Source organism: Magnolia sinica, chromosome 2 (assembly GCF_029962835.1).
Source record: "Magnolia sinica isolate HGM2019 chromosome 2, MsV1, whole genome shotgun sequence".
In the NCBI taxonomy this organism is placed as follows: Eukaryota; Viridiplantae; Streptophyta; class Magnoliopsida; order Magnoliales; family Magnoliaceae; genus Magnolia; species Magnolia sinica.
The window spans coordinates 131,898,375-131,925,988 of NC_080574.1; the positions used below are offsets into that span (position 1 = coordinate 131,898,375).

General features: G+C 38.3%; 1 protein-coding gene across 1 annotated transcript; it reads right to left on the bottom strand.

Annotated features, from left to right (window-relative positions):
- Nucleotides 1–17,468: 17,468 nt before the first annotated feature.
- Nucleotides 17,469–21,477, bottom strand: LOC131237678 (heavy metal-associated isoprenylated plant protein 21-like). Its single transcript, XM_058235577.1, has 3 exons — nt 21,340–21,477; nt 21,157–21,232; nt 17,469–17,934 (listed from the first exon to the last, which is right to left on the bottom strand). The coding sequence occupies exons 1-3, from the start codon at nt 21,415–21,417 to the stop codon at nt 17,642–17,644; spliced, it is 447 nt and encodes a 148-aa protein (XP_058091560.1). The 5' UTR covers nt 21,418–21,477; the 3' UTR covers nt 17,469–17,641.
- Between the last annotated feature and the right edge of the window lie 6,137 nt (nt 21,478–27,614).

Here is a 27,614-nt window from a genome sequence, read left to right on the forward strand (position 1 = left end):
TATATTAGACTTATTAATTATATTTAGTTTACATGAATGATCCATTTTCGTTTAACTCTATGCATGTTTTAAAATATGACTTGAATAATTGTGTATATTGTAAAATTGATATACTTTATATTATAGAATTATTTATTTAATCTATTTAAATAAAATATCTTATTTGCATATTAATGATATACTTGTAAGTTGATGTAAGTGATGTCTTTTTTTATTTGGAAGTGAACGATACCATAAGAAATAATGGTAATAATAATGTCCACCATTGAAACTTTCCCATGACCCACAACGATGTTTATTTATCATCCAACTTGTCATGATATTAAAAAGAAATAGATGAGGAAAAAATAAATATCATCTTGGTTCAAAACTTACAAAGCTCCAAAGAAGTTTTTAAACTGTAGGCATTCAATTCACATTATTTCTTATCATATGATCCACTTGAACTTTGGATATGCTTCAATTTCAGGCTTATGCACTAAAATGAACCGGTAAAATGGATGGTCACAACGGCCATACTCACTGTGTTTACTCGGTACGATAGCTTAGTACGCAGTCCGTTTCCTTTCTCAGTACCCACCTATCATCTATCACACTATATATGCTCGAGTATCAAAGTTTTCTTCTTTTATCCAAACGATTGGACGAAGTTATCTACTTAGAGTGCAAAGTTTGGCAATACAGTATGGCAAATCTTTATTTATTTTAAGTCCTAAAAAAGAAAAAAAAAGGGCCAATCAATCAACAAACAAGGGTGTATTTGTCATCTACTTTGCCTCGTGAAGTTACGAGTTCGAATCTCTATGCTCTTTTGACACATGGATGAACGTGATGAGGTCGATTACCATCTTCCACAAGAGGATAACTACTCCGAATCCATGGAGCTTCTCTGGACTCCTCACAGAGACTCCTCGAATCCACGAGGAAATAAAGCACAAAGTAGAAATAAATTCTAATAAATTCAAAATTGATTAATGAATTTCAATAAATGAGTTCATAACCTTTTAAATAGGGATACCAAGCAATGAGAGAGAAATCAAAAGCAAACTACAACTAAAACTCCTAGAATTCGTGACTTACTATAAATAGTAAACTTACTATTTATAGACGGTCGTGATGTCTACTAGTGCGCAAGGTTTTCTGCCAAAAATAGTAAGTGTCCTATTTGGCTTCACCAAACCGTTCTCCTAATTATTCTAAGCTCTTTTCATGTTGGACGCAGCTCCTAAAGCCCGACGGATGAAGAGTTATAATCAAACTAAAACTTACTATTTATAGTAAAAATGAAATTAAAATAGGGAAACGACCGTCGATCCAGGGGTATTTCGTAAATCCGGCTTGCGCAACGTATAGCGGGGTTGGTTGGATAAAGTAGCTCGTTCTACCCCAAAATCATATATTTTACGCTCGATAACTCATTCCGGATCGTGAGATATGCCCGATCTAAGGTCCGATGGTCCGGATCACTTCTGTCGTCGACCAGGCCTTTTCTGATCCATCTTAGCCATGAAACTGTCCCGGACCTACTCTACATCATCTTCAGTCAGGCCTCTATGGAAGCGTTCTACCCAATAATCCAACGGATCTGATCTACTTTTAAAACTATTTTACTAACTGACCAAAATGCCCTTTGCTTTCTAAGAATATCCTCTGACGGTCCCTTCATGCCCCTACATGTTCATTTGTTTCATGATTGAATCCACTCATGAAATAAAAGCCAAACGCTCCCCCGAAATGGGACGTGGATTGAGTGTACCTAGCTAGAGACGGACAGTCCTGTTAGGGACTTTGTAGGGCCCACCATGGAGTATATGTTTTATCCACGCTGTCCATTCATTTTGACAGATCATTTTAAGGTGTGAGCCGAAAAAAATAGTTTTATTGAAGGCTCAACCGAACCACATCACAGGAAGCAGTGGAGATTGAAAGCCTGCTGTTGAAAATTTATTAGGGCCACGGAAGTTTTAGATGAAGCTGATATTTATATTTTCCCTTCATCCAAGTCTATATGACCTTATGTAAAGATCCGATGTCAAATAAACATCACGGTGGGCCCTAAGAAGTTTTCAACAATAGGAGTACAATACCACCGCTTCCTGTGGTGTGGTCCACTTGAGCCTTCAATCTTTCTTCTTTTTGGGCTCATGCACTAAAATGATATATCAAAATAGATGGACGGCATGGATAAGAGATAAAAATCACAGTGGGCCCCACGGAGTTCGTCTCTAGATAGGTCCCCCATAATGAATGTCAGGTTTTCTCGGTTTTGAGATATTCTATTCTAAGAGCAGTGGACAAAAGATTTCTACTCGAGAAAGGGGTGCAAAATATTTGTCCGTACAAAGAGATGTTTGATTGCGTTGAAATACATGTCCTGCGGGTGGGGCCCACCCTGTCTGTATATGGCATCCAACCTGTCCATTTATGAAAGTTGGACGCCGCAACAATCTGGCACCAATCCAACCATCCTGGACCACCATGAAAATTTCGAGGTTTTTGGATGTTTTTACATTTTCTAATGGTGTGGCCCACCTAATGACTTTATCATCCTGATTTTTGGGATATCCCATCATCATGGCAGGGCTCACATAATGCACAGTTTGGATGGAATATATACATAACACAGTGGGCTTTTCCCAATAATATTATTGAGTTGCTTTCTTACAAAAATATCTGGAGATTCTCATAATATAGTGATCATATTTGTCACCGTGATAGAAACAGTGGAAGATCATTAACGCTTGAGACTTTTCCCATACTATTATAAATATTCTAACTTAGGATAAAATGAGCCAGTTTTTCTAACTTAGTGCCAGGGTCATTTGACGATATTGATTTGAGGGGATTTTAAATTCCTTAGTATATTTGGCACCACAAAGGACAAATCTATTAAAAAAGAGGGTTTGAAATCCAAGGCAAAAGATAAGATTACATCCAAAATCCTTCCAAGAGTTGCATGTGCAACATGTGTGTCATTCACCCACTAATGATATCCCAAAACAATTAGATTATCAAGTGCATCATTAAAATTACTTTAATAGGCTGATCTATTCTATCCAAACATTGTCTATGTAAATCAATGGTTAAAAATTGTTGGCCAGTCACTTTGTTGTGATCTTATGCTTGTTGATCATTCAAGAGTTATATTTTCATCATTTTCAACTAAAACATATATTTCGACGAGCTTATTACAACCATTGTGTTAAACATTGCATACGTGTCAAACACAACCAGAAAATTCTAAACCTAAGGTATTTCAAGTGTAAATGATTTTTGACTCGGTATTTCCAAACCTTGGTGCCAAAGGAGACCTTGGAGTAGGTGCTAGGTGCGTGATAGTTAAAGACCAAACTAAAGAAAAATGTGCATTGAATAAAAGAGAAGCAAGGTTTAAATATAATTCTCCTTGTTAAATGGTATTCTTTGCCATAGTCCACGTGAACACACAATCATGGACCATTATGGCCCATGATTGCGTGTTAAACATTACATACGTGTCAAACACAACCAAATAACTCCAAATCTAAGGTATTGCAGTGTAAATGATTTTTAACTCAGGGTATTTCAAAACCTTGGTGCCAAGGGAGACCTTAGAGTAGGTGCTAGGAGTGTAATATTTAAAGACCAAACTAAAGAAAAATGTGCATTGAATAAAATAGAAGCAAGGTGTAAATATAATTCTCCTTATTAAATAGTATTCTTTGCCCTAGTCCACGTGAACACGCAATCATGGGCCATAATGGCCCATGGACCTTATCTAATGGTGAAAAGAGCTTGGAGCTTATCCAAACCCATTGATGGCGCCCCATGGACCATATCTAACGGTGAAAAGAACAGGAAGCTTATCCCAATCCATGCTTATCCCAATCCATGTATTTGAATTACTTAGTTTTATTTTCGTTAGACTAATATAAAGGATGCTTTTGGACATAAAAGCAGGATCTTTATTGGACGACCCATATTGTAGCTTTTGATTTAATAATGCATCTTTGATTGATTGTTGGTTAGCTTTTCTTAGAAGCTTCTACACTCAAAGACACCATCCTTCCAACATTTATGTGTGCTATTCACCACTTCTTAAATGATGGTTACTCATCCACCGTACACGTGGCATGCATATATAGATGTGATCGTGACTAGAATGATCTGGATTGACTTATCTGCATGCCGCATTTTTTGACCGTCCAGATTGGATAATTGTTACCGTTTATTCGATGGCCATCGAATGGATGAATAAATGGACTTATATTATCTTGTCATTGTTAATTTCGTGGAAATTCGAACGGTCAAGATTGACTTATATTATCCACACGAATAAAAGAGAATCAACGACAGTCCATATTCACCGGTCTGGATTTTAATTACATGTATACTACATGTTCAATGGAGAGTCACCACCATTTAACAAGGCCATATCATTTCATTACCTTATTCTATTACCATGGTGGAAAGTGCCACGTATCAAAGCACAACACCACAAAATACGGAAATTGCAACAAACGCCATTTCATTATTTATTCCCACTTCTTAATTTTTCAAACTAACAGTGTAAAATGTTTGGTGGTACACTCAATGTATTTATCTACATAGGTTTAAAAAATGCATGGCCCTTCTCATCCACATGCATTCACACATGCCAATATGAAACACGTGTGTGAGAACAGACCCTTTCCATATGGTTGGAGAAAATGCTTAGACCTCTAGCCTAAACTATCATGTATTTTCACTCCTTAGGTGGGCCATAATGTACAAAGTTAAGGGATGGCTAAGATAAAAAATTTCTAGCCGTCCAAGTACTTTGTGTGTTGTGACCCACCAGAGGAATGAAATAGATTGGTTTTTAGGTCAAAAGGGTCTAAATAATCCAGACCACCTGCTGGAAAGAACAGATCAAATACAACGGCTCCATACTGGCACGTGTGCCTTGGTGCGGATGGGCAGGCTCCCACACGCTTGGAATTAGCTAACCACTCTTATTTCTCTTGTCGGTGTTAGCGGCGCTACTAAAGTTCGTTTTATAAAGTTTTATAAAACCCTCCAACCGCACTTATTTGATATGTTTTTGAGAAATCATATGATCCTCGGTCGAGGATTAGTTTACTGTAATGGGGTTCTCGGCTTCTACAAGTGAGACCCATTTATTAGTGATCCAGACCGTTGATCGATTGACACAACGTGGATGGACAAAGACCCAAAAATATCTCAGATTGAAATATATATATATTTAACATCTATCCTTATGAGGTTGAATGCGTACAGCTAGTGTACTTCTCTTGTCAACCATCGATTTGTAGTCCACCACCCATTGGAAGGTTAGGATATAATGACCACCGACCAATGGTCTGAATCATCAATCAATGCTATAAATTGACAACCCGAGTATACTGTGAAGAATATCATATGGGTCGAGGATCATGTAAATCTCCTATGATTTGAAAGGACGCGGATTCCCTCTCAAAGCCTTTGGCATGAAGGATGGGATGCGAGGTGGGACCCACTGTTATATTTTTTGTAAAATCGATCCTGTCCATCCGTTTGTGAGATCATTTAAGGGCATGCAAACAAAAATGAAGCTGATCCAAAACTCAAAGGAGCTATACGAGATGAAACAGTGGGGATTCAATGACCACCGTTGAAGCATTCGTGTGACCACAAAAGTTTTGTATATAAGTTTTTTATCTTCTCACTTCATCTCAGTGGTAGTGACCTTATAAACAGTTTAGATAGCATATAAACATCAAGGTGGAGCCTAGGAAAGTTTCGACGGTGGGAATTTCTTTATGCAATTTTCCCTCTCGTGTGGCCGTTTGAGTTCTTGATACGATCCTATTTTTTTGGTACATGTCCTAAAATAAGCTCAAAAAACTGATGGACGGAGTGGATTTCGTACAAACATCATTATGGCCCCACCTAGCATGCGTAGGAACTTGCAGCCAAAGGATTTCGCACGAAATCCGCGTCCGATTTGAATTAGGTACGAGAACACTATCCCAAAATCACGGAGGAATTAAATGTAAACAACTCCCTTGTTAAATCGCGGATGAAAATCAATCTAAAAAGAGGTTTGCTTGATTACATCCGAGGTGTATTGCAAACTATATGTGAGGAGTATATCAGCTGGATCTGGGGCCCTGTTGGTGATCCAAGCCGTTGATCTGATGAGTAGAATGCTGAAGGTAGCTGCCTAAAAAATTTCCAAAATTGAAATATCTTAGACTTTCGAATCAATGGCTCAGAGAGTAACAGTGAAAAAGGTAACCGTCCAAGTTAAATAATAAAGGTGCTTAGGCATTTCAACCTGGCAGTTCCTTTATTAGATGTCCTCCATCAACATGGAAGCTGATCTTATAAACGGCTTAGATCACTAAATAAGACCTAGATCCCATGGATATAGCCCAATGTATTGTATAATAACATGAAAGGATGTATAAAGAATATTTTTCTCATTCCCTTCATCCCCAATCGAATCTTTATATTTTATTTTAATCTATATTTTAATAAAAGTAACGCTCATGGTGTATATAGGAATGCAAGTTGCTAATTGGGTCGGATTTGGGTACCGGTGTTCCCTATCTGTATTGAAAATATAACAATCTAGAATACAAAGAGGATAAATGAAAAATATAATGAGATATATGTTCAAGGCTTGAATTGAATAGTCAATTTTTTAAAATAGATTTGCCATTTCTTTTTTTATAGTTCCGACAAGTGCAAACGAATGAAACCTACAAATTATCTTCAAAATACAATGAACTCTCAAAAACACAACAAGCTGTACATACTGGGTAGGCTGTAAACAAGTTGGGTTCAGGTAATGTTAAGTTCTTCAGTTAGGAAGTTACTTAATACTCTGGTAAAATATAGCACCTGATATTCAAGCGCAAAAAAATTCAACAGATGGCACACCTTAGCTCAAGCTAAGCTGAGAAGAATACAGAACCCAATTGGTGCTAACAATCCAAAAATCAAATTGGTTGAACAAGCTCAACCATTGAATTGTGGATGCTTGTTCAAGCTTGCATTTGGACATGATCATTTTTTACCCCACATTGCCAAGCTATTAGATAGGGTTTTGAATTAACAATTATTATAATTATCTTATATGGCTCAATAAAAATGGGTCATGTACGCATGTCAAATGATTATTGTATTGAGTAATTATTAAAATAATTTATGGGTCCCGTGTTTAATATGCGCACATAAATATTTTTCATTAAATCACATTAAAGATTACAGAAATTTCTCTTGAATTTTTGAGTCTGATAGATGAGTAGGATCGGAATAAGATTTCAGGATAGTTGTCCGACATCAAGGCACCATGGGTCTTTGCATGGAGCACAAATGTTTGAACTCTGAATCGTTTCTTGGTCCCTGCCATGGATAAGCCATCCCTCAAAATCATGCCATACAGATGATCTTATCTACAAAGTCAAGGACCTTTTCCCAAATTTGGACCACTGGTTGTACTTTTTGTGACCGTCCATCTATTTCTGAAGAAAGTCTTTCGATCAACAGCAGCTAGGATGGTCCAGGTATTGAGATTTATACTAGGGTAAAGTCCATGTCCCTTTTATAGAGGTTCGCTTAGCCCTCGTACATGGAGATTCCTACTATTCTAGAGTAAGGACGTGTGCCAATAAGGCAAAGGTGCGTGGGATCAGATCTTTCTATCAGATAGCAGGTAGGCTACATTAATTAGGTATTCTAGCGTAGATGGGTAGGTCTAAACGCATGCAATACTACATGAAATTTCAGGGGACGTTTGGACGTAAATATGGCTGTGTTTAACGCAAGCTGTCTAGGGTGACAACTTGCCACTGATAAATATTGAACCTGCGTAGAGGAATTATCAATGTGTGGGCCCGCTCACACACACACACAAAGATATATATATATATATATATATATATATATATATATATATATATATATATAGACACACACATATGGAGAGAGGAAGTGAATTGCCAAAGAGGAATGATCAATGTGTTGGCCTTACTTATGATGTATGAGTGCTATCCAACTTGCCGATTAGATAAACTCTTCCCGAGATATTTTACAACTCTGCGCTTCAATCATACCTCTAGTGGGTGGGAGCAACAGGGGCCATTAGGAAAGTCAACACCATTTATAGAAACTTTCAATTGGAATTTGGGGTCCACCATGATGTGTGTATATCATCCAACACCAAGATGAAGGGTTAAGCCAAAAGTGAGGCCATTAAAAAACACAAGTGGGCCAAGCCATACAAATATAAGAATCTCAGGCATGATTGTATGTTGCTCCCTTTGGTGTATACCACTTGAACTTTTGATCAAGCTTATCTTGTGGAAGTTGGGTGGAAATAAAAGTATAAATCAATTCATGGTTTAGACTCACATCATCGGCTTATATTGTGTAATTATGGTGAAAATAAAAGATATAATAACCCATTATTATTATTATTTCTTTGAGACTGTAAAAAAATAAAATAAAGAATGGAGGGAATATCTTCCATGACACCGATATAAGAAAAGTTTAAGGAAAATCACATAAACAACTAAGATCGAAGGAAATCAAATCTAGCACACAATATAACTCCTTATAACTAGGACGTTGCACTAGCTCGCATACAATATACCATTTAAAAGGTGCTAATAAGCTCTACGCCATGGCCAACGATCCAAAGTTCAATGGCACCAAAATAGCTTCTTAAACTTCAGCCATTTTAGGAGTTAAATTAGGGCATTAAGTTAAAATCTATTGCATGTCAATAGCTCCTTTTTTTTTTTAAAAAAAAATGGTTTTACCTTTAAAGGTCTTTTAAGAGTTTTGGTGGGTTTATACATCTTTTTATTATTTTAAATTTTTTACTACTTTGATAAAATGATCCATTTAAAGTCATACTATGGTGTAAGTTTTTTTTTTTTTGACTTATATAATGCAATCAAATAGGTGGTAACCATTACTTCATCCAATAATATTCTCTCTCTCTCTCTCTCTCTCTCTTAAAAAATTTCTCTGATCTTATGAATTTAAGAGCCATTTTGACGCAGGGGAGGACGTGAGGTCAAGCACTGTCTTCCTCATGATGATAACTATTTCAAATCCACGAAACTTCTCTGGACTCCTCATAGAGACTTCTCGAATTTACGAGGAAAGAAAGCAGGAAATAGAAATAAATTCTAATAAATTCAAAATTGATTAATGAATGAATAAAAGCAAGTTCACAACCCTTTAAATAGGGGTACAAAGCAATGAGAAAGAAATTAGAATCAAACTACAACTAAAACTCCTATAATTCATGACTTACTATAAATAGTAAACTTATTATTTATAGACGGTCGTGATATCTACTAGTGCGCAAGGTTTTCAGCCAAAAATAGTAAGTAACTTATTTGGCTTCACCAAACCGTTCTACTAATTTTTCTAAGCTTTTTTTTACGTTGGACGCAACTCCTAAAGCCCAACAGATGAATAGTTATAATCAAACTAAAACTTAACATTTATAATAAAAACGAAATTAAAATAGGTAAACGACCGTCGATCTGGCGGTATTTCGCAAATCCGGCTTGGGTAACCCAACATAGGGGGGTTGGTTGGTTAAAGTAGCTCGTTTTACCCCAAAATCACATATTTTACGTTAGATAACTCATTTCAGATTGCAAGATATGCCCGATTTAAGGTCCAATGGTCTGTATCACATCTGTCGTCGACCAGGCTTTTTCTAATCCATCTTAGCCATGTAACTGTCCGCGTCTTAACATATGGACCTATCCTACTGCAAGGATCCCTGTGATAGGTCTGCCCTAGGGAACTGCACAGCCTAAGGGGAAGGAGCTCGTAGGAGCACCCACTCAACCTCTTACGTTTGAGAACCAAGATCATGGAAGCGAGCAAGCTAGACCCCAAAGGGGCGTATCAACTGCTGCTGGTCCAAGTAGAATCCCAAACTCCTATGCTCGGCCAAGGCCCGATAACTGTCATCGTTGTGGTCAACCGGGCCACCTATCAAATACTTGTCCCCAGAGAAAAGTGGCAAACATCGCAATCAATGATGGTAGTGCTGATAACGCTTATGAAGATTCAGATATTGAAGAACATGAGCATACCACCGAGGACGAGGAAGATGATTCAGGTTGAATTCAGCAAGATCACGGCGAGTTACTCGTCGTGAGGCGACTATTATATGCGCCAAGAAAAGAAGTGCATCCACAGTGGCATAACATCTTCCGCACTAGGTGTACGGTGAATCGAAAGGTTTGTGACGTGATCATTGACAGTGGGAGCAGCGAGAACATCGTCTTCAAGATTATGGTGAAAAAATTGCAATTGAAAACGGAGCGTCATCCTTCTCTATATACAATCGGTTGGATCAAGAAGGTCAACGAAACAAAGGTAATTGAACAATGCATCATATCCTTTTTAATTGGCAAACATTATAAGGATGAAGTAGTATGAGATGTGGTTGACATGGAAGCATGTAACATACTACTCGGTCGGCCTTAGCAATCTGACCATGACGTCACTCATAAAGGGCGAGATAATATATATATCTTCGTCAAGGACAGCCGGAAGACCATATTGGCCCCTATGGATCCAGAGGGACCAGTTGAAACTTCTAAAGTGGAGGGCCGTTTTCTCTTAACCATACGGGACTTCGTGGAAGAATCAAAGGAAACAGGAAAGACTTATGCATTAATTGTAAAAGGGGAAGAACTCGAGCCTACCAACATCCCTGAAAGATTAAGGCCCCTGCTACATAAATTCAAAGAAATCTGGCCCGATGACCTTCCCGATGGGTTACCCCCCATGCGGGATATCCAACATCATATCGACTTTGTCCCTGGGTCCAGTTTACCTAATCGGCCTCATTATCGAATGAGTGCGAGATTCTGCAAGGACGAGTAGAGGAGTTGATCCGTAAGGGTCTTATTCGAGAAAGTATGAGTCCACGTGCTGTACCAGCTCTATTAACACTAAAGAAAGATGAGAGTTGGTGCATGTGTGTCGACAACCGAGCCATCAACAAAATCACCATAAAATATAGGTTTCCTATACCACGGTTGGACGATATGCTGGACATGCTAGAGGGTGCAAAAATATTCTTTAAATTGGACCTAAGGAGCGGCTACTGTTAGATTCGAATACGGTCGAGTGATGAGTGGAAAACGGCCTTTAAGACCAAAGAAGGATTATACGAATGGATGGTCATGCCCTTCGGTCTTTCGAATGCGCCTAGCACATTTATGAGATTAATGAACCTAGTTCTGAAACCTTTCATTGGGCGGTTCATTGTGGTTTACTTCGATGATATTTTGATATACAATCAAGACGTAACCACCCATATGGAACACCTCAAGAAGGTCCTTCAAGTGCTCACTAAAAATAAACTGTACCTCAATTTAAAAAAGTGTAGCTTCATGACTGATAGCCTATTATTCCTGGGTTTTGTTGTCACATCCACGGGCATTTGGGTGGATAAGGAAAAGGTGAAGGCAATCAGAGAATGGTCGGTTCTTACAAATATTCACGAAGTGCGAAGTTTTCATGGACTGACGACATTTTATCGTCGGTTCGTGAAAAATTTCAGTACCATTGTGTCACCAACCATAGATTGCATGAAGAAAGGGCAGTTTCAGTGGACTGACGAAGCCGACATGAGCTTTGCTGAAATCAAGCACAAATTATCCACGACCCCGGTTCTTGTACTTCCCAACTTCGACAAACTATTTGAAGTCGAATGTGATGCCTCATATGTCAGAATTGGAGGAGTTTTGTCTCAAGAAGGTAGACCGACAGCCTTCTACAGCGAGAAACTTAGCGATGTACGTAAGAAGTGGTCTATATATGAGATCGAGTTATACGCGGTGGTCTAAGCACTGCGGCACTGGCGACATTATTTGATTCAAAGGGAATTCATACTTTACACGGACCATCAAGCTCTCAAATTCATTAATAGTCAAGCTAACATTAACCGTGTGCATGCTAGGTGGATCTCGTTTTTGCAGGAATTCACGTTCGTACTAAAACATAAGTCAGGGCAACAGAAAAAAGTAGTTGATGCACTGAGTCGCTGTGTAACTTTATTAGTCACTATGAGCAATGAAGTCGTCTGGTTCGAGCGCCTCAAAGACATATATGCCAATGACGACAACTTCAAAGACGCATGGGTTAGATGCCAAGAAGGTCACTCCGGCGACTTACATATGAAAGACGGGTTCCTTTTTAAAGGAAATCGACTGTGCATCCCAAACAGTTCGCTAAGGGAACAAATAATCCAAGAGCTATATGGAGGTGGCCTCAGTGGACACCTTGGGCGAGATAAGACGCGAGCTCTTGTGGAAGAACGGTATTACTGGCCACAATTGGTACATGATGTGGGAAAGGCAGTCCAACGTTGTTATATTTGTCAGACCTTCAAAGGGCAATCTCATAATACGGGATTCTACACCCCGTTACCCGTGCCTGACAGCCCTTGGGAGGATTTATCTATGGACTTCGTGCTTGGTCTCCCACGAACATAACGTGGTATGGATTTGGTGTTCGTGGTAGTAGATCGTTTCTCCAAGATGACACACTTTATTCCATGCAAGAAGACTTTTGATGCAACGCACGTGGCGAATCTATTCTTCAGAGAAATTATGCAGCTACACGGGGTGTTACAATTACTTCCAATCCTGACACGAAGTTCATTAGCTACTTTTGGCGGACTTTGTGGAGTCGATTTGATACACGACTTTAGTTCAATAGTGCTTACCACTCATAGATTGACGGGCAGATTGAGATTGTGAATCGCACGTTGGGAAACCTCCTTCGATGTATTTCAGGAGAAAAACCGAAGCAGTGGGATTTTGCCTTGTCTCAAACGGAGTTTGCATTCAACAACATGGTCAACCGCTCGACAGGAAAATTATCATTCCAGATTATTTATGGACGAGTACCTCACCACACACTAGACTTGGTCCCTCTGCCCAAGCTCCCAGGCATGAGCATTGCAGCGGAACATATGGTTGACAAGATCATGGGCATTCATGCGGAGGTACAAACCAAGCTACATGCCTCGAACAAAAGTACAAGGAATAAGCGGACAAGTATTGGCGACAAAAAGTGTTCGAGGTGGGCGACCAAGTAATGGTTCATCTGCGCAAAGAACGATTTCCAACCGGAACGTACAACAAGTTGAAGAATAAAAAGATTGGACCAGTACCAATCATCCGAAAGATCAATGATAACGCCTATGTTGTTGATCTTCCAAATGACATGGCAATCTCACGGACTTTCAACGTCGCGGACTTGACCGAGTATCATGAACCAGCACAGGATAAGAACTCGAGGACGAGTTCTTTTGAAGTGGAGGGGACCGATGTAGAGCGGGTCACGGACAGTTTCATGGCTAAGATGGATTAGAAAAGGCCCGGTCGAAGACAGAAGTGATCCGGACCATCGGACCTTAGATCGGGCGTATCTCGCAATCCGGAATGAGTTATCTGATGTAAAATATATGATTTTAGGGTAGAACGAGCTAGTTTAGCCAACTAACCCAGCTACGCCAGGTTATGCAGCCCGAAATTGCGAAAAATCCCTTGATCGATGGTCGTTTCCCTGTTTTAATTCCGTTTTTACTATAAATAGTAAGTTTTGGTTTGATTATAACTCTTCATCCGTCGGGCTTCAGGAGTTGCGCCCAACGTGAAAAGAGCTTAGAATAATTAGGAGAACGGTTTGGTGAAGCCAAATAGGACACTTGCTATTTTTAGCCGAAAACCTTACGCACTAGTAGACATCATGACCGTCTATAAATAGTAAGTTTACTATTTATAGTAAGTCGCGGATTCTAGGAGTTTGAGTTGTAGTTTGATTCTGATTTCTTTCCCATTGCTTGGTACCCTTATTTAAAGGGTTTTGAACTCGTTTTTAATGATTCATCAATCAATTTCGAATTTATTAGAATTTATTTCTATTTTCTGCTTTCTTTCCTCGTGGATTCGAGAAGTCTCTGTGAGGAGTCCAGAGAAGTTCCGTGGATTCGGAATAGTTATCCTCTTGAGGAAGACGGTGCTCGACCTCACGTCCTCCCCTGCGTCAAAATTGAATAGTCAATTTCTCAAAATAGATGTGTTGTCCCTTTTCTTATAGTTCCGGCAAGTGCAAACGAATAAAATCTACAAATTATCTTCAAAATACAATGAACTCTCAAAAAGACAACAAGCTGTACATACTGGGTAGGCTGTAAACAAGTTGGGTTCAGGTAATGTTAAGTTCTTCAGTTAGGAAGTTACTTAATACTCTGGTAAAATATAGCACCTGATATTCAAGCGCAAAAAAATTCAACAGATGGCACACCTTAGCTCAAGCTAAGCTGAGAAGAATACAGAACCCAATTGGTGCTAACAATCCAAAAATCAAATTGCTTGAACAAGCTCAACCATTGAATTGTGGATGCTTGTTCAAGCTTGCATTTGGACATTATCATTTTTTACCCCACATTGCCAAGCTATTAGATAGGGTTTTGAATTAACCATTATTATAATTATCTTATATGGCTCAATAAAAATGGGTCATGTACGCATGTCAAATGATTATTGTATTGAGTAATTATTAAAATAATTTATGGGTCCCGTGTTTAATATGCGCACATAAATATTTTTCATTAAATCACATTAAAGATTACAGAAATTTCTCTTGAATTTTTGAGTCTGATAGATGAGTAGGATCGGAACAAGATTTCAGGATAGTTGTCCGACATCAAGGCACCATGGGTCTTTGCATGGAGCACAAATGTTTGAACTCTGAATCGTTTCTTGGTCCCTGCCATGGATAAGCCATCCCTCAAAATCATGCCATACAGATGATCTTATCTACAAAGTCAAGGACCTTTTCCCAAATTTGGACCACTGGTTGTACTTTTTGTGACCGTCCATCTATTTCTGAAGAAAGTCTTTCGATCAACAGCAGCTAGGATGGTCCAGGTATTGAGATTTATACTAGGGTAAAGTCCATGTCCCTTTTATAGAGGTTCGCTTAGCCCTCGTACATGGAGATTCCTACTATTCTAGAGTAAGGACGTGTGCCAATAAGGCAAAGGTGCGTGGGATCAGATCTTTCTATCAGATAGCAGGTAGGCTACATTAATTAGGTATTCTAGCGTAGATGGGTAGGTCTAAACGCATGCAATACTACATGAAATTTCAGGGGACGTTTGGACGTAAATATGGCTGTGTTTAACGCAAGCTGTCTAGGGTGACAACTTGCCACTGATAAATATTGAACCTGCGTAGAGGAATTATCAATGTGTGGGCCCTCTAAAAAATATATATATATATATATATATATATATATATATATATATATATATATATATATATATATATATATATATATATATATATATATATAACACACACACACACATGGAAACGCTTTCCCTTGCGGAATGATCAATGTGTTGGCCTTACTTATGATGTATGAGTGCTATCCAACTTGCCGATTAGATAAACTCTTCCCGAGATATTTTACAACTCTGCTTGCTTCAATCATACCTCAAGTGGGTGGGAGCAACAGGGGCCATTAGGAAAGTCAACACCATTTATAGAAACTTTCAATTGGAATTTGGGGTCCACCATGATGTGTGTATATCATCCAACACCAAGATGAAGGGTTAAGCCAAAAGTGAGGCCATTAAAAAACACAAGTGGGCCAAGCCATACAAATATAAGAATCTCAGGCATGATTGTATGTTGCTCCCTTTGGTGTATGTATACCACTTGAACTTTTGATCAAGCTTATCTTGTGGAAGTTGGGTGGAAATAAAAGTATAAATCAATTCATGGTTTAGACTCACATCATCGGCTTATATTGTGTAATTATAGTGAAAATAAAAGATATAATAACCCATTATTATTATTATTTCTTTGAGACTGTAAAAAAATAAAATAAAGAATGGAGGGAATATCTTCCATGACACCGATATAAGAAAAGTTTAAGGAAAATCACATAAACAACTAAGATCGAAGGAAATCAAATCTAGCACACAATATAACTCCTTATAACTAGGACGTTGCACTAGCTCGCATACAATATACCATTTAAAAGGTGCTAATAAGCTCTACGCCATGGCCAACGATCCAAAGTTCAATGGCACCAAAATAGCTTCTTAAACTTCAGCCATTTTAGGAGTTAAATTAGGGCATTAAGTTAAAATCTATTGCATGTCAATAGCTCCTTTTTTTTTAAAAAAATGGTTTTACCTTTAAAGGTCTTTTAAGAGTTTTGGTGGGTTTATACATCTTTTTATTATTTTAAATTTTTTACTACTTTGATAAAATGATCCATTTAAAGTCATACTATGGTGTAAGTTTTTTTTTTTTTTTTGACTTATATAATGCAATCAAATAGGTGGTAACCATTACTTCATCCAATAATACTCTCTCTCTCTCTCTCTCTCTCTCTCTCTTAAAAAATTTCTCTGATCTTATGAATTTAAGAGCCATTTTGACGCAGGAGAGGACATGAGGTCAAGCACTGTCTTCCTCATGATGATAACTATTTCAAATCCACGAAACTTCTCTGGACTCCTCATAGAGACTTCTCGAATCTACGAGGAAAAAAAGCAGGAAATAGAAATAAATTCTAATAAATTCAAAATTGATTAATGAATGAATAAAAGCAAGTTCACAACCCTTTAAATAGGGGTACAAAGCAATGAGAAAGAAATTAGAATCAAACTACAACTAAAACTCCTATAATTCATGACTTACTATAAATAGTAAACTTATTATTTATAGACGGTCGTGATGTCTACTAGTGCGCAAGGTTTTCAGCCAAGAATAGTAAGTAACTTATTTGGCTTCACCAAACCGTTCTACTAATTTTTCTAAGCTTTTTTCATGTTGGACGCAACTCCTAAAGTCCAACAGATGAATAGTTATAATCAAACTAAAACTTAACATTTATAATAAAAATGAAATTAAAATAGGTAAACGACCGTCGATCTGGCGGTATTTCGCAAATCCGGCTTGGGTAACCCAACATAGGGGGGTTGGTTGGTTAAAGTAGCTCGTTCTACCCCAAAATCACATATTTTACGTTAGATAACTCATTTCAAATTGCAAGATATGCCCGATTTAAGGTCCAATGGTCTGTATCACATCTGTCGTCGACCAGGCCTTTTCTAATCCATCTTAGCCATGTAACTGTCCGCGACCCACTCTACATCACATTTTGAGAAGAAAATGTGATTTCTTTACAATTTTAGTAAGTTAAAACATCTATTTATTATTTTTATTACTTTTTATTATTTATTTTGAATCAAATTAATGTCTAAGGATTTTTTATTTTTTTTTTAAAGCTTTTATAGTACTATCAAATGATAAATAAGAGTAAGCAATATTTCATTCAATAATATTAACTTTTCTTCCATTTATTTATTTATTTATTCTACCCTAGTAAATTGAAGAGCTATTTTAAAAGGAAAAGGTGATCTCCTCTTCTTTCATGATAACCTGAATAGCCAAAACCATTTCGATAATACACCAAGCAACTTATATATCTCATCATTCTCACTCTTTCTCATTCCTACCACACACACACCCAAACAAACATTCGAAATATACACTCAAACATACGCATGCACTTCCGAAATTTGAGACCCTTTTGTAACTCACATGATAGTACAAGCATGTGGATTTTCATCATTAAAGAGGTAGGTGTATTTCTCCACAGGATTGTTGGGGCTGGGCAGCGCTTGCACTACATTCCTCACGTATCCAGACGGAGCTTTCTTGTCATACGCCTGATGTACGTAGGGATACGTAACCAGTTTGTATTCTACGTACGGCCATGGCTCTGCCTTTTTCCCCACTCCTTTTATCCTCTTTATCACCTTGTTTTGGTCCACATATCCCGTAACCGTTACCTTGCTTTGTTTTCTGTTCACATCCACCGTTCTTGCACCTGTGATTTTTCACAAACGAAATTTTCAGAATGAGAAAATGGAAAATCCTATTTCAGTTTTGGAATATGGGAAATAGTTATTTGAGTGGTCTGTGGGAGTACCCTTAATTGTAGTTCGCGGATTCGGCTATATGATCAAGTGGGCCGACCTTGGTGATCTAAATGGTTCATCTGGTGGGCCACACAGTGGATGGTGTATGATCAGCAGTTGGACAATCGTGATCGTCCAATTAATGGGTTTGTGATCGTTGGATGTCCGTGAAGTATGCATCTGTGGGCCACAGAGAGGTAGGATGGAGTGTCCAATTGGTGGGGTTTTCGCACTGTGAACAATATGGAGGAATCTAGTAGTTAGACCACCTGAGTTTTTGGGAAATCATCTGCCTGGTGGGTCCACTTGATGAACCGTTCAGATGTTGTAGAGCTGGGCCAGGTTGGCACGCATGTGGTTGCATGTAGATGTGCGTGTGTACGAGAGATCTGGTGTAACCAAAGCTCTAGAACTATTATAAATGCCCGATGTTCTATTGAAGAGAAATTATAAGATACGCGAAGTTCTCAATCCCCGTAGGTGGGGTCCATCGATCGATAATCCAGACCGTAGATGGACTGTGTTTCATAATCTAGCGTATTGGAAGATCGCGTCTACGAATATTTAGACATCTTTTCAGTTCAATGTGGATCGCTTCTTTACTTTCAGGTCACAAATTGCAAGACAAGATATCCCTATTAAAGATGTTTTTTGGGAGTAGACCATCCTCCATACCACGGAACAGACCAGTGGTCTGGATCACTGAACCATGGCTCCATTTCTAAGAATCGAAAGGCCGCGTACACTATGGGTCGTGTATTTTATTAATGACAACAAATCCGGGAAAAAATTAGCACCGTAGATGATTCCGTATAATGCCTTTTATTTTTCGGCCGCACGAAAACTTATCTCACCAAATTTGAATTTCACGGCATGACATTAGTTTTTTAATAAAAATATATGCACGTTAGGGTAAAGCAATTGGAAAAAGAGCGATATTTTTATTTTTTTGGACTTATCCGTATTAATGAAACTTAGTACTTAAAGTTTTTTCGAGTCCAATGAAAAAATGTGGGTAGAATGATAGGCCCATACCACACAAAATCCCGAAATCCAACCTAACTCCCACCGATAGATTCAACTATACATGGCCCGCATTCTTGAACAGTGTGCAGGAGGGTTTTTAATTCTTAGGGGTAGGACCCATCTTTAGTTAATCTGGACCATTGATACACTGTATCCCACTGTAGATGGATTATATCTCAAGCCTCTCTCTGACAGGAGGATTTGAACCTTTCGATGATACATGGCATGCAGATGGACGGTTAATCCGAGAAATGAGGAAAGCGAATCCTAATATTGGGTGCTGGGATCTTCCAATCTGGAATACATTTGAGGAATACTCCATCCACGTCGATGAGCAAAAGATGAATGGTATAGATTATAAAAGCATGGGGCCCACTTGCGCGCTTTCAGTTTGTACAACTAGGGCCCGTTGAATATCCATTCCGATCACGGACCCATGTTGGACTGAATCATTGATTTTAGAGGTTTTGTTGGTCTCATCCTCACCTCTCAATGCACGTGTAGAACATCTGAGCCGCGTAGTAGGTGAACTTACTGTAATGATCATCTGGCCCAAAATACAGGCCGCTCAACCATCAGGACAGCAATCGACAAAAGAAACTGGAGGCCTGCCATATAGATGAGCGATCTGATCTTTTTTTACAAGGTGGGTCCCACCTGAAACACCACTCAGATGTCCTGCAAACGTGTCAGGGGTAGGCAATCAAAACCTCTTGATCTTTACGACAGTAGGGACATCCCATCATCAAACGTACAAAATTGCTGACGTCCATGATTCCTTACATTCGGATTGAGGGTTCAATGATCCAAACCGTTGACATGATTAGATGCCCAACTGAAAAAGGGTACCTCTATTTTGATCAATGGCCCATAAAAACACATTGCTGGGAAGAGTTGAAAATTCAGAAGAAAATAGCCCATTGATTAAAGGCTGAAATATTCTAGCTTGGGTATTTTTTGGGTGATACCATTCAAGATGAGGTCCAACAAGTTAACGGTTTGGATCATAGAAAGATGTCCCTTGGAGCACGTTATCCTGGATGTCATCAAACGGAAATGATGAACGGGAACCCTGTAATATGATTTTCCTTTCCCTGTGCGTCTTACGTAGAAATAAATAAATGGATTTATTTAAATAAATTAAATCAGAAGAGAAATTTTATCTACACCGTACAAAGGTGTATAAACCTTACTAAAAGTAGAAAAAAGGATGAATATATAAAAAAAAGAAAGTGTAAATATCATTTCAGACAGGTTAGGACGCGGATATCCTGAAAGCCTTTTGCAGGAAGTTCCTGCGTTGGAACCCAGGTGGAGCACACTGTCATATTTGTGAGAAATCTTCTCCGTCCATCCGTTTTTTGAGTTCATTTCAAGATATGAGGCCAAAAATAAACCGTATCCAATATTCAAGTGGGTAGAAAACGTGATACTTGAACGTACACAGTTAAAATATTCACGAGGACAAAAACTTTTGAATAATACTATTATTGTTTTCAGTTCATCGCGGCATCTAAATATCACTGTAGAACTTAAGGAGGTTTCAACGGTGGAAATTTCCCTAACAACCTTTTCCTTTAGTACGGCTAACTTGAGTATTGTATCCTCAATTTCTGAAAAACATCTCGGTGGGCCCCACCTAAGTTTCAAGCGCAGGAACTTCCTGCGAAAGGCTTTCGCAGGAAATCCGCGTCCGGTTATGTAGATTCTCAGCGCCCTTCTCTATTTTTGTCTTTACAAATTCGGACTTCTGTTTTGTCTTTTTAATAAGAAAACGATACTGTAGTCCGCGGGACATACTAATTTAAATTCATAATTAGCTTGTCGGACCATGATTACAGAAGATCAGAACCGTTCAATGGTGATTTATGCCCATAAGCAAGCTAAGTATAAAGTATGATTGGAAGAAATGATCCTGTCCACTGATCTATGTACAGATACAATCATAGAGTGGTCAACAGCTTCCATCCAAGTGCATTTTTTGAACGGTTAGGATCATTTTTAAAGGAAAAAGAGGACTATTCATGGACTATCCACGGTAAGCCCTGCTTTCTGAAGTGAGCCTTATTTTCTAGATTAGCACATGTATGAGAGAGAGATGAAACCTTTCATGGAGCAAACTGCATGTCGGACTCTCCTTTCACAGCCATCACAATCCATTTTCACCTTCACTTCCACAGTCTGAGGAGGAAAGACAAAGGAAATGAGGAGAGATTTCTAATATAAAAGAGAAATGAGAGAAGAAGAAGAAGAGTTCTCTTTCATGCGAAGAAGAAGAAAGAGAGAACCTGCCAAGGTCTGCGTTTGTTTCTTATGCTTTTGTTGTCCACAGTGCAAATTTCTGAAAGGTGATCTAGAACGCCCATCTTCTCTTTTGAGAGAGAGAGAGAGAGAGAGAGAGAGAGAGAGTTGTAGAGAGAGATGGATCGTGGCAGTATATATATATATATATATATATATATATATATATATATATATACTGTTTTTACGTATACTACTGTTTTTTTGAGGTTTGCCAACCCCACAAGCACCCTTTTCCACGCGAACCTCTACACGCATCACACGTGCCAGCCTGGAAAGTATAGAACGCGGCTTCGGTGGATCCGGGAATTCACCGACCTTAGCTTTATATCCACGCCGTTCATCCGTTTTTTACAGCTGATTTTAGGAATGATGCGAAAAATGAAGGAGATTCAAAACTTATCTGTACCACACACTACAGGAAACACTGGTGATTGAATGATCACCGTTAAAAACTTCCTAGGGGCTACCGTAATGCTTGTTTTCAGTCCCTAATGTTGATAACGTCACACCGACCTGGATGAACGGATTGCACAAACATCAGCTTGATCTATAACTTTTGTGGCCACAGGAAGTTTTTAATGATAGGATCCTTACACTTGCTCGGATGGTAGACTCTCAGGAGTCAGGAGTTTCAACACAGGGTTGAATATCCAGAGGTGGTGGTGGAATTCCACTACAGTGTGAGTGTGTGGGGTGTGTGTGCGTGCGTGTAAAAAAAAAAAAAAAGTTTTTAATGATAGACATTCAATCACTACTGTTTCTTGTGGTCTAGTCCATCTGAGATTTAGATCTACAGCCCTAAAATGGGCTGTTGACATGGATGGACGGTGTGGATATAAGACTAATACATCACGATGGGCCCCACAGTCAGGGAGGGATACACCGAAGCGGCAGCCGAAAGTATACGAGACATCTAGCTGCTCCCACAATCAAGATCATCAGCATATAAAACAGCCATGCTGGTTCACTTATCAGGTGGGCCATGCTTGTAAAGTGAATCTAGACCATTGGTAAATGCTTTTAAGTAGTGCTCTTTCCATATAAGGTTGGGTCCCCTTGACCAGTGCGGTGCCCTGAATTTCGGTACGTGGATTTCCTGGAGATCCGGTCACCCGACTCTGTGGGGTCCACCGTGATGTATGTGTTTCATCTATACCGTCCATTCATCTTTTCATATGATTTTAGGGCAGGATATAGTGGGACTGTATACCTACCGTTGAAAACTTTTTGGGACAAACGTATGCAGCAATGAATCATCAAGATCTCTGTGAACAGGGAAGGATGCTAACCATGCACGCGCGAAACTAACATGTGTTTGGAATATCTTAACCGTCTATCAGTAGGCCCTCCTTGTGAAGATGCCTGGCACAAAAATCAGACTGGTCCAGTCCATGCACGTACGTTGGATGCAGACCGTTAGTGAGATTTTTTTTCAAAACGGTCCTTTTTTTTTTTTTTCCATATGGGTGGACCACCAAGGAGTCCCATGGTTGATGGTTAATGGATGCACATGGGCAAAAAGATTGGTCTAGTTGATGGAAAATGGTTGTATTTAAATCAATGTGAAATAAAATGCAGCAAAATCATGTGAAATGTAATCCTATGGAAATGTTGAGAATCATATAGAAATTTTCAAATTGAGACCCATATTAATGGTTTAGGATTAAAATTTCCTTTTTATCTTTATTTTATTTTTATTTTTTTTACCACATGACCATCCATCCACACACGCCCCCACATGTGCAAGTACTTCAATTTTAAACCCATAACGTCTACCACAAAGTCATGCACTGAGACCCAAGGTTTTTTTTTTATTTTTAAAGTGAAGTATATATTTTAATGGACTTATTATAATTATTATATCAAATGTTACATATATATACTACTTAAAAATATTAAAACTTATTTACTTAATATATTCTAATTACATGCATTCAAACATAATTTTTAGATTCTAGTATATTCTAATTACTGGTATCCAAGTAGGATAGAGGACTTCAATTATCATCAATTCCACTAACCATTTGATTTCAATTACAACCGTCTTATAAAAAATGAAATATAAGCCACCACATTTTTCACAACTACAACCGTTTTTAAACTTTTTGCAAGCTTGTTGGTACACCTCACTGGCAGTTAACACGTCACTGTTAGCCAACCCCACTAGGGATTGATGCCAAGACCTCATTGATGAAACGAGGTATCTTTCACTCAGTCTACCACTTGAACTGTGGATCTGGGTGTCAACTTTTGGTACTTGATTAACACTTCTTTGATGTTATTCCATTACAAAAAGTAGAAAAAAGGTGGGTGCAGTAAAGATGAAGGGTGCATATATCAGTTCCCATTAAATAATTAATAACATTAATAAAACTAATAAAAAAACTTCGGTGCCTCAGGATTATTAGCGGCAAAGAGGTTTTTGTCTGCTTAAAATGATTGTGTTTTGTCCGATTTTTTCTTTAAGCGCATGTATACCTTACACTGCCAGAGTATGGTGTGTCATACGCGTACATGCAACCATTGTAACATAGAAATGCCTGTACATCAATCCAAACCGTTAAGAAATTCAAAATCGACAAGCAATCCTAACCATCTCCCACCATGATTGGATCATCTCAAACGTTCAAGGATTTGAAAAATCAATGGCAAGACCATACAGTCCATTTTACCAACCGTTAGTTTCGTGGCTGTGATCATCCAATTAATCTTGTTTGCTATTGGCTCGTGTGCAACCCATGGTGCATTCCTCCTATCCAATGGTCTCTATTGATCATAGGTTAGCCCTATCTGGCCCACATGGGAATTCATATCCCTTAATGATATAAGCTCAATTACTAGAGATCATGAGCCCTAATCCTCTACAGCTTTTGTACAGTAAGCTCACTCTACAGCTGTTGGACGTGGGGTCATCATGATGTTTTCATTGCGTCTGAACCCTGTCCAAAATGGCTTCCATGAAATTTGATGCCAGGTTAATCCAACTATCATATCGGCCAGGTGCTTACTCTTGCTCGGGTGGTAGACTCTCAGGAGTTTCAACACCTGAGCGAGGGTTCGAGTACCCATAGATGGTGAAATCCCACCACTGAGTGAGTGTGTGTGGGTGTGTGCATGTGTTAATATATATATATATATATATCAGGTTCTTGGGAGGGGTGTCCATTGTTTTGTATGATATGGCTCACCATGTTATTTTTGTGTAGCACAACCTTAGCTTCAAGTGATCTCCACAATGATTTCCCAAAGATCGCACCTATAAAATATCAGATGGGCCATAACATAGAAAGTGACGGATAACCATAAAAAATAATAATTCTTTACTTTAGTTTGTCTCCATGGCTTAACGGGCTTGATAGTAGACAGACTCCGTTTAAGTATTGAGATCATGGATCGAGTGCTCATGTGTTGTGCGTGGGTAGGTAGGTGGCTGAGTGTGTGGTGTGGGTGTGTGTGACAAAAAAATCTCCAAGTCCACTTGGTGGTCCGCATTGATGGTTAAATGGCTTAATTTTTAGGGCATCCCACTTTTATTGTTAAGTAATGTTTAATATCAGACACTCTCTCTCTCTCTCTCTCCTTTTGAGTGGTTATCTTTCAATGATATATGCCTGTCATTGCTGTACAGATGGGGACAGTCTAGTTTCATAGTTATAGCTGAAGCCGCCCTAGTAAATGTGGTGGGCCCATCAACCCTTGCATTATTGAAGGTTTGTATTGGTCAGCACGAGTAGGTAGAAGCGACCCATCGTTTATCCCTCTAAACCGTAGATTTTATTTTTTTTTGGAGGGAAAGGGGCTTAAAAGAAGTTTAAACTTTGAGGCTTGCTTAGCCCAAACACATGTACACATTCCAGCCTATACATGTTCCGGTGTGGCACTTGAGGAAGATCTAAGCCGTTCATAAAATGGGTCTAACCATGTAGATGATTCCACCCAAAAAAGAAAGAAAGAAAAACGAACCCTTTTCTATTCTTCACTACAATATTCGCTACGTTATTTTCAGCCATTCATTTGTTTCATTAACAGTAGCAGACCTGAACAGTGGATTAGCCTGAATTTTAGGACAAGGCATGCTCACAATAGGAATCACATGAAGAAAGGCTTCGATCTTGTATCCTCTGTGATGGCACGTGTGATGGCGTAGATGGGTGCCTTCGACACGCGTGTTGACTTAACAAAATGGCATACTCGGACTTACTTCTAGATGCAAGTGAGGGCAATGGTTCACTGATCTAAGCCGTTGCTGTTATTTCTCTTTCTTAACTATCTTTTGCTTTCCAAGAATCAAAGGTGGAATTTTTTTTAGTTGTTTTTCCACAAGACTAAGGATCCAGATCACTAGATGGCCTTCAACAGATTTGCTTGAAGAGCCTTGTAGAAGCTCTCTCTCTCGCTCCTTATGTACTGTCTCTCTCATTACATTAGTGATTGGTCTCAAATGACATAGACGCGAATGTGCCATGAAAATGAACACTTTTGAACGTCTTCTTCTCAGCATTAATGAAATTCACATTTACTGAGAGTTGCATAATTAGTACGTGGGCGCACGGCAGGTGCACGTGAGAGTGGAAGGGAAAGAACTTTCTAGGGAAAGAGAGAAAAGAAAAGAGCAAGACAAAGGAAATCCTGTGCCTTGCACTCAAGCGTGTGATTTTAGGACTCGCGGTAGCACACAGAATAATCAAATAAGGCAGTTACAGTGCACAAGTAAATCTGGCAGAGAACACTACAAATTTATATTGAAAAATTCTTGTAGGAAAACTACAACACAAAGTGATAATGCACTATGAATAAGAAAGATATAAAATACAAAACCTTACCGATCAAAGTCCGAAAAGAAAAACCCTAGCTTTTTCTTTCTTCAATATACTCTCAAACCCTTAAGCACCTCTAGCCCTCTACCCTAATCCCAATTACAACAATAAATATAAGCAAAAATGGAAATAGATATAATTAAGTCATGCAAAACAGCACAAATTGCACGGTCCATCGACCTGTCAATTCAACCAATCGAAACGCGTCGATCAATCGAGTCGACTTATCAACTAGAGTTTTCGACATGTCAAAAACTTCAAAAAATATCTAGTGGGTTTTGTTGAAAAATTGAATATTTTTTATATCTTCTAACATGTCGACTAGATTATCGACTGATCAGTAACACCTATTTTAACATAGATTTGAAGCATCCAATTCTCAACATGTGATGCATAGAGAAAAGGTTTTGATGGTAGACGATCCATCTTAATTTTTTTCAATTCTACCAACTTTAAAAAAATAAAAATAAAAATAAAATTTTTTACACATCCACTCACATACCACATGCACTCACACCACAGTGAGATTTCAACGCAATGGGCACTCGAACCCACAAACTTCTGTTAAACTCATGACCACTGACTTGAGCTGAAGATTATTATCTTTTTGAGTTGGTTTCTTAACACAAGTCGGTACAATATATATATAAAGCGGATGTCACATAGCTATCAAGGTGAACCCAATGCAGTTTGCATTTCATAAAATTTTAAATAAATACCTATCGTGCAGGCTATACATAAAGAGAAAGATATGTAATGCCTGCTACTTACAATAAGAATTTGAAAGTATGAAGATGCATTGAAAAAAAATAAAAAATAAAAAATTACACTTAATTGCTAAGATAAATTTGAGTAAATGTAAAATCTAATTGTTATTTTTCATTCCCAAAATACTCCTACCTTCATATAAAATGTCTTGCTACATCCTTTGAATATTCAATTTTTTTGTCCATAAAATATTAATTAAGGACCATAAAATCATCCTCAACTGCCCACATTAAATATACCATAGACATGCATATTCGTTGATCCATGATGGCCATGGTTAAACGCAGGTCAACTGTTCAGATCAACTGTTCAGACCTGCTTCCAAGCTGGGTTTGAGTCAGGTTAAATGTAATGATTTGAGATTGGGCTAGAAAATGCCACCTGTTAAAATAAATGGTCCTCAGGTGTTAGGTTTCACCCTAAAAACCTGGCAGGAACGTATAAGCTTATCAAGGGCCAAGCCAGAGTGACAAATCTCATTGTTGGCAATTTCTCTGCATATTTTCAAGATATCATTAAAAAAAAAAAAATAATTGTTTTTCTCCTGAAATTATAAAATTAAATATTAAAAATGTTATTATAAAGTAATAGATGATTTTAGAATTTAGAAAATATTGGTATAAAATGATACATTTTAAAATAAATTTTGCAAGAAAATAGTGAAAAATTAAACT

Excerpts from the sequence above, each read along its gene's own strand:
- LOC131237678 (XM_058235577.1), bottom strand. The coding sequence starts at position 21,417 with ATGGGCGTTCTAGATCACCTTTCAGAAATTTGCACTGTGGACAACAAA. Across the intron at positions 21,233-21,339 it reads ACAAACGCAGACCTTGGCAG|ACTGTGGAAGTGAAGGTGAA; the intron begins GTTCTCTCTTTC and ends TTTCCTCCTCAG. Across the intron at positions 17,935-21,156 it reads TGCAGTTTGCTCCATGAAAG|GTGCAAGAACGGTGGATGTG; the intron begins GTTTCATCTCTC and ends GAAAAATCACAG.